This window comes from Erpetoichthys calabaricus, chromosome 4, assembly GCF_900747795.2.
Source record: "Erpetoichthys calabaricus chromosome 4, fErpCal1.3, whole genome shotgun sequence".
NCBI lineage: Eukaryota > Metazoa > Chordata > Cladistia > Polypteriformes > Polypteridae > Erpetoichthys > Erpetoichthys calabaricus.
In genome coordinates this window covers 301,458,259-301,472,641 of record NC_041397.2, presented here as the reverse complement: position 1 = coordinate 301,472,641, position 14,383 = coordinate 301,458,259, and the positions used below count along the sequence as shown (strand labels likewise).

The 14,383-nt window shown below is 40.1% G+C and overlaps 1 protein-coding gene across 1 annotated transcript; it reads right to left on the bottom strand.

Annotated features, from left to right (window-relative positions):
- Positions 1 to 232: 232 nt before the first annotated feature.
- Positions 233 to 1,192, bottom strand: LOC114651274 (olfactory receptor 6N1-like). Its single transcript, XM_028801217.2, has one exon. The coding sequence runs from the start codon at positions 1,190 to 1,192 to the stop codon at positions 233 to 235; it is 960 nt and encodes a 319-aa protein (XP_028657050.2).
- Positions 1,193 to 14,383: the final 13,191 nt, after the last annotated feature.

The window sequence follows — 14,383 nt, the reverse complement described above, 5'->3', positions numbered from 1 at the left end:
TCAAAGGGTATGGTAAACAAAAGACAAAGAAGCAATGTTATTTTGTAACTTTATCAATTTTTTTTAAACAAAATACCTCAAAAACGTTAAAAACAAAATTTTACTGTTATGCAAAAATGTCTTTGTGTTAAACGAATGGATTTGCAAGTCCCATATGCAACTGCATCTTGAAACACTTCACTAGTAAGGCCACTTTTTATTACTTTTAAGGAGATGGCGGGTGAAATGGAATTTATCTCTTTGGCAATATTTTCGTTCTTTGAAGGGTTTTCAGAAAGCTCTCTCGGATCTCTTTAGTCCGCAGGCAATAGATGATTGGATTCATCAAAGGGGGAATAACGCTCTGGAGCACAGACGCCATGATGCGCATATCTACTGAAGTGCTAGACACTCGGTAAGAGATGGAGACTCCAGCGGCATTGAGAAAGAAGACTGAAATGACCAGAAGGTGAGTTCCACAGGTCGAGAAAGCTTTGAGTCGCCCCTCTGAGCTGGCAATCTTGAACACTGAATGGATGATTCTGATGTATGAGAAGAGAATGTATGTCAGTGGGATGAAGAGGGTGGACAGAGAGATGGTTAATGCCACATAACTGTTGATGGTGATATCAGCACAGGTCAGTCTCACAACAGACACGTGATCGCAGAAACAGTGGACCACCATATTGGGGCCACAGAATGGCAATCTGACTGCTAAGATGACGGGAAGTATTGGACCACAAAGACCGCCAACCCAACAGCAAACAATGAGTTTTAAAACTCTTGTGTTCGTCATAAGGCTAGGATAATGTAGGGGGTGACAAATAGCCATATATCGATCATAAGCCATGAGACCAAGAAGAAAAGACTCTGAGGTGATCAAGCCATGGTAAAATAAAAGCTGCATGAAGCAGGCAACAAAAGAGATGGCTTTAGAGTCAAACATGAAGACTACTAACATTTTAGGAAGGATAACTGACGGCAGGATGATATCCAGAATGGCCAGACTGCAGATGAGCATATACATTGGAGTGTGAAGACTCTCATCCTTTACAAATATAAAAATAATTAAAAGGTTTCCCAGTAGTATCAGCAAATATGCGGACAGGAAGACACCAGAAACAATTCTCTTGCTGTCCTGATCTTGGAAACCAGGAAAGCCAACAATGATGAATTCCTGGACTACGGAAGTGTTTGGGTTCATTCCAGACATGCCAATCTTCATATAGTGTCTTAAGCATAACCCTGGAAAATAAACAAAAAAAACACAATTTTTGATATTATTTCATGTCACACACAAGCTTGGTGAGTGTTCTGCAAGGGTTTATTGAAAAAAACGAGGACATCATTGACAAGACATCCACATAGCAACACAGAAGGACAAACACCTGGCGGTGACAGATAGCATTTTGAACCTGCCCGCTCCTGTCACTTGGTATATATGCACAGCGCTGTTAGTTTTCACCATGTGTTTAATGTGTTTTATTATTATTTTTGTCATGTTTGACTCATTATTTTCCACACTTTGGTATTTCTTTTATGGTTATATTTGATGTATTAATTGTGTACTGTAACTTTAAATGTCCTAATGTTCCTGTTGAGGTTTAAATCGAGGATCAATATTCCTTGTTATTGGTTTTAGAATTATTGACTATTAAAAGGAGTTGCTCGACATCTTTTTAAGTAGCTTCGACAGGCACTATTATTTTATTGTTTTTAATGTGGCCTGCTTGCTTTTCACTTGCCTTCTTCTCTATGAACCTATGATGCTGTGTTTTTTAGGGAACTGAGTAAAAAAGTTTTTTTTTTAGTACATGGTGGCTCTGCTGAGCCTTCTGGCTGACTAAAAACCCAACAAGTTTCTGAAAACACTCAAGGCCCTTAACTCTTTCAGGGCGGATGTCGACTTTAAGATAGATAGATAGATAGATAGATAGATAGATAGATAGATAGATAGATAGATAGATAGATAGATAGATAGATAGATACTTTATTAATCTCAAGGGGAAATTCACATACTCCAGCAGCAGCATACTGATAAAGAAACATTATTAAATTAAAGAGTGATAAAAAAATGCACGTAAAACAAACAATAAATTTGTATAATGTCAACGTTTACCCCCCCAGGTGAAATTGAAGGGTCGCATAGTGTGGAGGAGGTACGATCTCCTCAGTCTGTCAGTGGAGCAGGACAGTGACAGCAGTCTGTCGTTGAAGCTGCTCCTCTGTCTGGAGATGATACTGTTTAGTGGATGCAGTGGATTCTCCATGATTGACAGGAGCCTGCCCAGCGCCTGTCGCTCCGCCACAGATGTCAAGCTGTTCAGCTCCATGCCTACAATAGAGCCTGCCTTCCTCTCAGTTTGTCCAGGCGTGAGGCGTTCTTCTTCTTTATGCTGACTCCCCAGCACACCACCGTGTAGAAGAGGATGCTCGCCACAACCGTTTAATAGAACATCTGCAGCATCTTACTGCAGATGTTGAAGGATGCCACCCTTCTAAGGAAGTATAGTCGGCTCTGTCCTCTCTTGTACAGAGCATCAGTATTGGCAGTCCAGTCCAGTTTATCATCCAGCTGCACTCCCAGGTATATATAGGTCTGTACCCTCTTTTTTCAAAAGGATGGGTTGATGGGGGTAATCAACTGTAAACGGTGACAAAACCCACCATTATGTTTTAGTTGGACACTCCTTGCTAGAAGGAATGTTAGATTCATTGGTTTGACCAAGCAGAGAAGAGCAAACAACGGCAAAAATGGCATCGACATCTGCCAAGAGATTGTAGTGAATGCGTAAGGCAAAATACTTAATGAACGATGTTTTGCACATTATCAGACTCCCATTTTGATACAAGTGATTGAAAATGAATGTGAGATACCAGAATCAACTGATCATGGTGCTGAGCAGGTTTGTGTAGCTGACATGCCTATGGCAACGTTTGCCTGGGAGGACCGCCACTTACGGTGACAAGAGGTACAAACCAGATAGCGATGCACTATGACCACGGCTGCTGCCCCCATCCCCTGCCACGTGAAGACAGCCTGGGAGTTAGCGTGCTGCGTGTTCCTGGTGACCAAAGCACACCTTGTTGATTTATGTGTGAAACCATTGCTTTGTGTGCTTTTCAGAAAACGGTGTGTTTTGGAAAAAATATTCAGCCCTCAAAGAGTTAAACTTAAAGAAAGCTAAGTACACTTGCATGCTAGTGCATAAACACTTTAAACATATGAATATCTTATTAAATGGCATTTAATTTTATGTTTTAAGGCTTATGAATATTGTAGATGATCAAGTTGAAAGCAAGCTGCATTGTGTTAGCTAAGATTGCTCTATACAGGAGTTTAAGAGTTGATTATTTAAACAGCCGTTGGTGTTCAGCTCCAGCAGCCTGGCACCCTTATTAGTGAAGCTGCGTGCTACGCTTTACCAGCACAGCTGCCTATGATTTTAGTCTTACTGGACGCTGGTGCAACAAGCAATTATTAATTGGACAGTTCAGTTTCTCATATGTTTCTTCTTGTGTGATTTTGGGCTATACAAAAATAAATTGTATTGTATTGTATATGTGGGTCACTCTGGTTCCAACTTAATGATGAGGGCCAATCAGTAAAAAGGCCTCCATTTTTTATTAGCTCAAGATTAGGAATGTCAGAACATGAGGAATGTAAAACAGAATCAGGTGATGGTCATCTCCGAGCCAGGCGGCAAGCATGACCTTTGAGACTTAATGATTGTTATGAAATGATTGATAATTATTATGGGAAAGGAGTTTACAAAGTGAGGTAATTGTTATGAAAACAGGTACTGCACAAGGTCATTATTATGAAGACAACATGAAAAGTGGATGACAAGAAATATGTACGAAATGGGGAAGTTTTTTGATTAGAACTGAAATAAAAACAAGCCGTGCCCAATCCACTGGGCTCACTTCATGAACTGAGACAGACTTTGTGTGCTCTGCAATTGTTTCCTATGCTAAGCAATAAAGTCTAAATTCTGACTGCCTTTCTGAAGACTCAGCTTGTTTTTTCTGAATATTTTTCCACAACATTCCTTGTACTTTGTGTGTGGTTCCCCAAGAGGCCACTCTGATATCACTGCTGCTGAGACCTCCCTCTGATTATATATTCTGACTGAGGAGACCTCAGCACTAGTGATGAGCATTTCAATTCACTTTACTGATTCAATTCTTCTGAATGAACCAATTAAGTGTATTTTTTCATCCGTGGTAAAAAACAAGTCCTTCTGGGGTGGTGTGTGTGTGTGTGTGTGTCCCTTCAACGAATCACAAAAAAAATAATTATTAAGTTAATTAGATTATTTATTTATATTAAATTATATAATATTCATGCTTGTAATTTGTATTGTATAATATGAGCATCTTTAAAAGCAAGATGCATGTGACATGTTAGGAAATCGTTAAGGCTCATCTTCTGCTAATTCCAATCCAAGGCGAGGGTTGATGCTGTCACCTAATGCCTTTCCTTCCCTTTTGCCGTCAGAGCAGAAGATTGAGAGCGTGAGGAGCAGTGATGTCACTTCCACTTCTAACCACCTCAACCTGTCTCTTCCTTCAGGGCCGCCTTGAAAGAGCCACCACCCCCACTGACCTTCAGCATAAGACTTTTGTCTGAGAAGCCATTATGTTAATACTACTTTTTTCATCTGCATTTTTTTTTCCAATATTTTCAACCAAATATATACAGAGATCACCATTCAGTGCCCCAACGCTTCATCTTTGTGCCTTATTGTATTACACATGAAAATGCAGTGAAAATGCATAATTAGAATAAGACACTAAGTTTGAGAAGCCTAATTGAGCTAGGACTGTGTGATTCATTCTTGGGTAATGTCTCAGTGATTCACTTCAAAAATCGAATGAATGGAATTTTTCTGGACATATCTCATCCCGAATGAATGAAAATCATGTAGTTCTTGGATAATGTGATTCAGATTGCAAATCAAATGAACGTAAACCTTGTGAGTTGTTTTCAGGTAATGATTTAGTTCACGAATGAATGAGAATTGTGAATCAAATCAACAATTCCAATAATCAATTGTGTACAACAAACAATGAAAACGTTGTAATATACAGTAAATGTGTTGTTACTGTATTGTAGCCATGTGATGAACGAGAGAATGATTAATGATAGAGTTATCAGTCACCGATAATGGTTTAGTTCTAAGTAGGAAGAATCATACGTCAGGTGAATAAGAATCATGAATCAATCAGGCGTCACTTGCACATGCGCTTTGAACATCTAAACAAAACAGGCTCACTGCATCACGCATGTGCTTTAGATGTTTAAATTCTGACCATGTAATCTGTCCATGGTAATTCCGACCATGGTTTGCTACAGTTGCTATCTACTTATAAGCAAAGGTTGAAATCGGCTAAACCAGTGAGAAAATGCACATGGATTGCTGTAGCTGTTGAACCATTTCAAGATTATTTGGATTGGGCTCGATTAGAATGTCTCTAAAATTGCTTGTGAAGACTAACATGAGCTGACACACTATCATCATATATTACCTTCTGTGAAGAGGTCTGCATCCCAGGCAAAACAATTGTGATTTATAACAATGGTTCACTAAAGAACTACGGATTCTACACCAAGAAAAGCAAACAGCCCATAAAACTGGTGATAAGAATCAGCTTAACAATGCCATAATGTTTGCTAAATAGAAACACAAAGGCAAGCTGGAGATTCCGGTTTCAGCACAAAATATCTCCTTTGTATGGACAAGCCTGACATACTTAATATTTGATAGAGCAGATTTGAAAAACAAAAAGATGAGTATCAACAGTCCCGTTGCTCCTCTCATCCCAAAGTGGTTTGGACATCAGTGACATCTTTACAAAAGTCTCACTCCTCTCCTTCTCCTTCACTCTGATTGAGTCTCACCCACAACAATTAAACACTGTGCCAGCCAGCTCGTTTATCTCTTCACTGACGTCTTCAACCCATCTCCATCTCCTATTGTTCCAGATTGTTCTAAATTTTCGGTTATTGTTCTAGTTCCCATAAAAGATTAATTTAGCCGCCTCAGAGATTACAGACACATTACACTTATACCCATTCAGTCTCTTCATCTACGTATATATGTATATGAAATCAAAAAATGTTTCTCTGTCTGTCTGTATGTATGTATGTCTGTCCACTTTTCATGAAAGAATAACTTAACGGATTTAGATCTATTTTTTTCAATAATTTGCTGGAATATTCCGGCTGATTTTACGACTTCTCTCATCGCACTAAGTATCATAGTTCATGTCTTGTACTGATTTATTTGTGCAAATCCGAGAGAGCGGCTGCAGGCCGAGGGGTGGGGGGCGGGGCCCTTCTCACTCACACGCCAGTCTCCATTCGAGTTGCTCTACCTCTCGCCACGTGTTGAAGCGTACCTTGCCTCCACTTAGCTAGCGATTCCTGTTTGTTCAGCAGACATTATCATCTACTGATTGTTAAAGAGTAAGGTTTGACGTTTTTGAGTGAGAGATCACAGGTGTTTTACAGGGTAGCTGCTGATTGCCAGCGATATCACGACCACGTGCTTTTCTTCCCACACGGGGGACGCTCTCCCGTCAGAGCTGAACACGATCAGATACAGTGCTAATGTTTGACATTGGAGCATACCTACCTTCTGCTTGACCAGAATTACATTTTTTTTTATACATTTTTAAAGTTTGTCCTGTTTCACTACTATGTGGGCAGAGCCGCGGGGGACAGCTAGATTTGCATATAGGGTAAATAGATCTGTAGATGACACCATAAATGTAGGCAATCACTTTGTGCTAGAGCATCGGGACTGTAACAGAACATACGCCTCAATACTGTTTAAAAAACTTCAATTCATCTACTTCTACAAACTGGACAAAAAGATTCCATCTCTGATCGGTATCCTCAGGTGGCACTTGGTGCCACTGCTCTGCTGCCAAGTTGTTTGCATGCCGATGGAAAAATCATTTTAGAGAAAGCAGTACTGGAATCACTGGGAAGAAGGGTCCTTTCATCCAATTGGCTGGACCAGCACTGACTCAGCTATTGAACGTCCGTAGGTGGGAGGTTGGCCGTCATCTCTAGGACTCTATGTCTGGCTTCTCTGACTCCTTGTTGTTGATATTATTGCTTTACATTTATGTTAATTAGTTTCTACTTTGTTTTTGATGTATTTTTTTTACAAATCTGTATCCATATATATGATAGTTCTACATTTAGCGAGTGGTGTAATCTCATCTTGCATTTGGCCTTGAGAGTTGTTATAGTGCTCTGTGCCTGCACTTTGTGAGCAGCGCCCTGCAAGAACAACGTAGTTGGTAATGTTGTATTGTACTTCTGAGGTGATGGATTTTTAAGAGCCCAATTATTGAAACATGAGAGTGAGCTCAGCCATAAGAGTCATTGATTAACTGGAGAAGACAGACTAGGGGGTTCAAGCGAGATCTCATTGCCTGTAAGGGGTCTTGTTGCTCCTTGTCAAGTGAGAGCTAATAAAAGGGGTATCATCTTTCTTTCAGGGAAAGATAAGTATTTCTGTTGAAACGTTATGAAATTTGAGCTTAGAGAAAGCTAACAGAACACTGCCTTGACAAACAGAATCTACAATGACTGAGGAAAATATAGGTGGTTTATTAATTCGGCCTGGGCGGGTGTCTGCTTAGGTTGACATTAATTAACAATCCAGGGACAGAGGGCAGTCATCAGCTGTAAATGTCGACAGAACCCTCTGCTACATTATAGTTCGGTTCTCTTTGCTAGCAGTATGTGGCTTGCAGAATGTGTTACACTGGTCCCACTGTTTCAGCCATCTTGTGCTTCATACTGTGACCCCTGCCTCCGGCCGCGAGCAGCTGATGGTGACCAGTTGTGCGAACACAGTATGCAGCAACAGATGGCTGAAACGGTGGCACCAGTGTAACACATTCTGCAAGCAGTTTAACGTGGCAGTGCGCGCCATTGGATGCTTCTAACATTATCATACAAGACTATGTTATGCAATAGTATAGAGGATCATGGAACATAAAACACAGTGACATTTGTCATAAATAAATATTTTATGTTGATTTATGTGTGAAGCCATTGCTTTGTATGCTTTCATAAAACTGAGTTTTTTGGAAAGCAAATTTAGTCCTGGGCCAAAACAGAAAAAAAATAATTAGCCCTCAAAGAGTTAAATTAATATTCCAGTTCTGTTAGCAAAGGTGAACACTGAGTAGCAATCTATTGTGTCTTGGTCAGTTATTAGAATTACTGGATTGCAAATTGTGTGACTTTTATTTTCCCAGAGATGTCCTTATTATTAGTTCTTTAAATGATTCAGGAGAGAGCCTTTAAAATTAACAGAATGGACTCGTGTCCAGAGAATTTTTCTTTTAGATTTGTAATTGACATTTTATTATGTTGTATCAAAGCCGTATTCTTGTAATGTAATATTAATGCAAGTTTGTTTTAATGCTATATGTGTGGGAAAATGCTATTCTGTAGAATTTAAATTGTCTATGGGAGTGCATTAAAAATATGAGCATATCTTATGAGACCACCACTGGTATACAGTACATTTGGTTATGTTGGAGATTTAATAATATGCCTTGAGCTTAATTGTGGTTAATTCTATGGTTCACATGAGTGCTTGACTGGCCCAACTACCTCTTCTACTGAAGTCTGTGAGGAATTCCTCCACTTTTTCCGTAACAAAATTAACGACCTAAATAATTCAACTAACATAAATACATCATCTGTTTAAATCTCTCCCTGTTTTCCCACTCCATCCAGCTCCTTCTCTAAGTTCTCACCAGTCACATCTGCGTTTGTTAATAACCTGCTTTGTAAGATGAGGCCGACTACTTGTGTACTGGACCCCATCCCCAGCACACTACTTAAATCCTGCCTTCATGCCATAATCCCGACTGTTACAACAATAATAAACTCATCCCTCGACACTGGCTCTGTGCTGCTCACTTTTAAAATTGCTTCTGTAACCCCAATGTTAAAAAAGTCTGGTCCTGATGCTGACAATCTTAACAATATCTGGCCTATTTCCCACTTACCTTTACTGTCAAAAGTTCTTGAGCGTGTTGTAGCTTCCCAACTCACCAATTACCTAACCTCTAATAATTTGATAGAATCCTTTCAGTCTGGTTTCAGGGCGCGGCACAGCTGTGAAACTGCTCTGCTACGGGTAACCAATGATTTGCTTATGGCAGCAGACTCTGGACAAACCAGCATATTAATTCTGTTAGACCTCAGTGCAGCATTTGACACTCAGGTCAGACATGACATCCTACTGTCCAGAATGGATAACATGCTGGGTATCTCTGGCACTGCCCTCCAGTGGTTCAAGTCCTATCTGAGTGATAGGCAAGAGTTTGTTAGTCTTGGCAACAGCAGATCCAGCTCAGCGCCAGTCACACAAGGAGTCCCTCAAGGCTCTGTCCTCGGTCCTTTGCTTTTCTGTATTTACATGCTTCCCCTTGGCAATATTATCCGTACCTATGGACTGGGTTATCATTTTTATGCAGATGATACTCACCTCTACTTCAATGTTAAAAGTGGAACTTCATCAGAGCTTTCTCAGCTCACAACCTGCCTTAGTGAAATTAAAACCTGGATGGAGCAGAACTCTTTAAAATTAAATTGCAATAAAACTGAACTCCTGCAAATTAGGACTAAAATGCAGTCTATCTTGGCGGTGATCTCATCAGACCTGCCTCTGCTGTAAAAAATCTTGGTGTCATTTTTGATTCCTCCCTCTCTTATTCCACCCACATAAATCACATTAAGAAACTTTCTTACTTTCACCTCCCTAACATATCCTGTGTTCGCTCCTTCCTCTTCTTCTCTAATGCTGAGAAACTTGTCCATGCTTTTATCACATCCCGCATCGATTATTGTAATTCCCTACTGGCAGGTGCCCCTTCTAATCTTATATCACAGCTCCAGTTGATTCAAAAGTCAGCTGCAAGAGTCCTTACACTGACCAGCAGCAGCGAGCACATCACCCATCCTGCTCCGTCTTCACTGGCTCCCTGTGTCCTACAAGATCGAATATAAAATCCTACTAATAACCTACAAGGCTTTAAATAATCTCGCGCCAAACTACATCAGTGACCTTCTCCATCACTATGTGCCTGTCCACCCACTAAGGTCCTTTGATTCTGGCAATCTTGTTGTGCCCCTCACTAATCTACACTCCATGGGTGACAGGGCCTTCTGCTGTATAGCGCCTGGACTCTGGAATGACCTACCGAAATTAATCAGGTCAGCTGACTCCATGAATGCTTTTAAAAAACAACTCAAAACTCATCTGTTCAGGAAGGCTTTTAGCTCTACTTGACTTTATTACCCTTCTCTCAGTTTACCTCTCTGTCAAGATGCTCATGTAACCTGTATGTGTGTGTGCGAGACCATCAATTATGTTGTCTGTTTTTTTTTCAGAATTCACTGTCTTAATCTTCTTTATTTATTTATCTGGTTTGTACAATGCTATATACTGTATACGCTGCCATTCTTTATTATATTCTGTAAGTGCCTTGAGCATGGGAAAGGTGCTATATACTGTAAATAAAATGTATTATTATTATTAATTTAAAGATAAAATTGGGTACCAAATTGAGAAAAGGAAACCTCAGGATTCTTAATAGAATTATTGGTAAAGATAAACAATTGTTCTTATTACTATTTAATGTAATTATTGCCATCTTTACTTCAGTGAAATATAATAAACCCTATCTGTGTTAATTTTCACTCAGCTTTGTAATATTCTGTATCTATTCAGGTGATAAGGTTGTAAGCTGATCTTTTAATTTTTTGTATTTTATTTTCTTGTTCTTCATCTACTGTTGCCTGGTATGCCAGTTAGGGGTAGGCACAGTGTAAGTTATATCCAAACACACAAGTCCCACAATGTCTTCACCATGACACGATCTACCATTTTGTTCTGATCAAAGACAGGATTGCATTTCCATGATTCATTATTCTGAAATGCATTTCTCTAGCAAAAATACTGTATTGTTTAAAAATAAAATAAGTGTACTGTCTTCTCTGTTCAAAGCCTCGCACCTTCTCATTATTATAAAACGTTTTGTACTTGAGTACTTTTGAAAGCAGGTACTTTTTTTTGTTGTACTTTTTTTTAACATAAATACGTCTTTCTTCAGTGAAAGATTATTTCTGAGTTCTTTTACATCTCTGCTCAGGCTAAGGCCTACTGTTGTCGTTGGAAGTAAGCTGGACTGGGTAAAGGTAGACAGTCAAGCTAAGCTGGAGAGCCAATGTCCTGCCCTGCTTGTGTAGCTTCTACTGGATACCTCACCTCCATTTTGTCATGTTTGTGACTCCATTTCTTGACAGACGCTGACCAGAAGAAGACATTAATTTCACACACTTATAGTTAAGACAACGGAGTTCTGGGTCCATTTCGTGCGTTTCTTTTCCACCACTTTAAATATTTGCATTTGTATCAAGATTGGGGAATTTGGAAAGTGTGTAACATTTTACCTTTCATTTTTGACTTATCTGTTTTTGTCTGTCAACTGGTGACACTGAGTAGAACGCAGGTGAGAAATCGAAGGGTAAATATGCTCTGGACTTCACTCCAGTGCTTCTGAAGTGTGGAACTTGAGATCATCTGAGCATGAGCACTGTTGTTACAAACTTATATTAACGATCTTTGTCACAGCCCTCATATCAGCTGTAGAATTCCTCTGTCTATTGATTTTCAGATCAGATTCATGCAATTAGAGGTTCACAGAGAGGCTGGAGCCCATCATGTGCAAGGCAGGAACCAACCCTGGGCAGCACATCAGTCCACACTTGTGCACCCACACACTCTCTCTCTCGCATCAGGCAATTAACCCAACCAGGGTGTGTTTAAAGTACTGGAGGAAATCTGGAAAAGCTGCAGCAAGAACATGCAAACTTAAAACAGAATATGACTAGGTTGGGACTGGGGATCAGTCTCCTGAAGGTGTGAGTTATTAGTGCTAAATGCTTCATATCTACAACATGCAAATTGGTGTTCAAATTGAAGTAAAATATCTATACATGGCCATCCCTCCTTATCCAGTTCAGAGTTGCAGAGACAGCATCAGATACCAGACAGGAGCCAAATTTGGACGAAAAAACATCCATCATAGGGCACACTCATGAACATCCATGTTCAATCATGCAGTGGCAATTCAGAGTTGCCAAATATTATTACATGGAGATGTTTGGAAGTTCCTGGGTGTTTGGAGCACACTGGGGTAGAAACACAGCTCCTCAGAGAAGCCTATGAAAACAGAGGAGGCTTAATTGTGCTGTGGTTGGACCTGGCCTATGGGTTCAATTTTCACTAATTGGTTGAGCTTGCACTACACTTCCACCATGTTTCCAGCAAGTTCAAGGTTCTAATCCTGAATTACTATGATACTATGACCAGGCTGAGGGTCACTTCTGGGTCTGGCACCAGCTTGTAAAAGGAATAATAACAGGCTGTACCTTCTCCATTATTGTTTTTGCCCTAGCCATGAACATGGTGGCATGTAGAGGCTACCTGATCAAGTCGGATGTACACCAGTTCCCCATTTATGGATGACATAACAATCACAACAGTATCGGTCCCAGGGAGAAGGTGGATTCTACAAGGACTTGAAAAACTCATCACCTGGGCTAGGAATGAGTTTTAAGCCCACAATGTCTATGGTGAAGAAGAATGGCAAGGTGGTTGACAAATTCCACTTTTCATTATCCGGATCTACCATACCCTCCATAACAGAACAACCAGTCAGGAGTCTGGGGAAGCTCTTTGACTCAAGTTTAACACTAGAATTACCAGAGCCTACGAAAAAACTCATAGATCTGGCCCACCTTAAATCTGTTCCCACCTCTCCATCAGCGTCTTTTGTCCTGTAAATGTGCTGATAAAGATAAGCAGCCTGCTATTCCATCCCCCCACAGCCGCAGAATGTGCACAAAGTTCTCCCAGTTCCTGCCTTGATTGATTATCTGGGAGTGAAGTGCTGGAGTTTTAGAGTGGAAATAATAGATTGTTATTTAGAACACATGCATTTCATGTGTGTTCTGTTTCTACAATAATCTGTGTAAACACATTCTTAAAACAGAAACGTTTTTCATATTTTAGTAGTAAATGACAAAAGTCCAAAGATCAAATAAACATTTTCACAAAAGGTTCAAGGCTAAGATATCAGCTTCCGTGGCATAGCGGTAAGATTTACTGACTTGTAATCAAGAGTCCCCGGTTCGATCCCGATCCTATATTTGCCATTTTCAGTAGTGAGCTGCTCTTATTGTTAATATTACACAGTACACACATACATTTGGTTTCCGTCTGTAACAGACAGTGTACATTTATAGGACTTGTAAAAGTTACCTTTTTTTTTCACTTTTATTCTCTCAGTAACGATCAAGATACATACTACCGCCCCCCTCACCCAGGGATCTGACGCTGATAGTTTTTATTTGAAACTGGGAGTAACTGTAGATGTGAGTGGTGTTTTGAGACAATGGAACTGGACATTCTCTAATCTGGAGGGATAAAAGCTGACACACACACGCTGGTGAATCTGCCTTCTTCGTATCTCACCGTCACTTGATATTTTTTATTCAGTTTTATTGAATGTTCCTGCTCACGCTGAATTAGTATGCACCTTATGGTCTATGGTGTCAAAGACGCACTGGCAAAAAAAAAAAAAAACAGAGATGAAACTGTTTCTGAGCTGCAAGGTCCATACAGTAAAGGCTCTGAAGCGTTTGCCGTATGAGAGCAGTTCAAATATGCAGCATGGCTGAGGCAGCGTGTGCTTGATGTTCTATTCCGATAATTCTCTTTCCGATCAGCTGCTGTAGAGCTGTGATTCCATACTCAGATACAGTGTTATAAGTACTCCTAGTGGTGCGTTTGGTGCGTTGAGAGTAACAATGCTAAAGCAGCTATGGTATTTGGAATAGTTTGGCCATTCCGTAGAGCATTATATTGTTACAGGTTAATTACAATCAGATGCCTTAAACTAATAAACAATATGCAGTTAATTTCAGTGTATTTATAAAGCTGCGTCAGGTAAATGGATCTAAAAAAGAAAGGGAAACCACACTGGAACAAAAGCACTGCTTTGATGCTGGGTGCCGGCAGTTTGCAAAACCTAGCAGAGAACTTGCGTACGCCAGGGTTTGACCTAGTGTGAAAATGTTCATGACTTTATGCCAAGTTTAGGTTTTATACATGTGATTTGAGCATGGAAACGGGAGTGCACAACATTTTTGTGCGTACACACCGTTTACACATGAGGCTCCAGATAATCGGGGCAGTCCCCAAAAGTATAGCCACTACTATCCGGCCCAGCAAGTACCATCACACCATAACGAAGACCTCCTTCGTGAAAGCTGGAGAGAAACCCTGCTCACAAC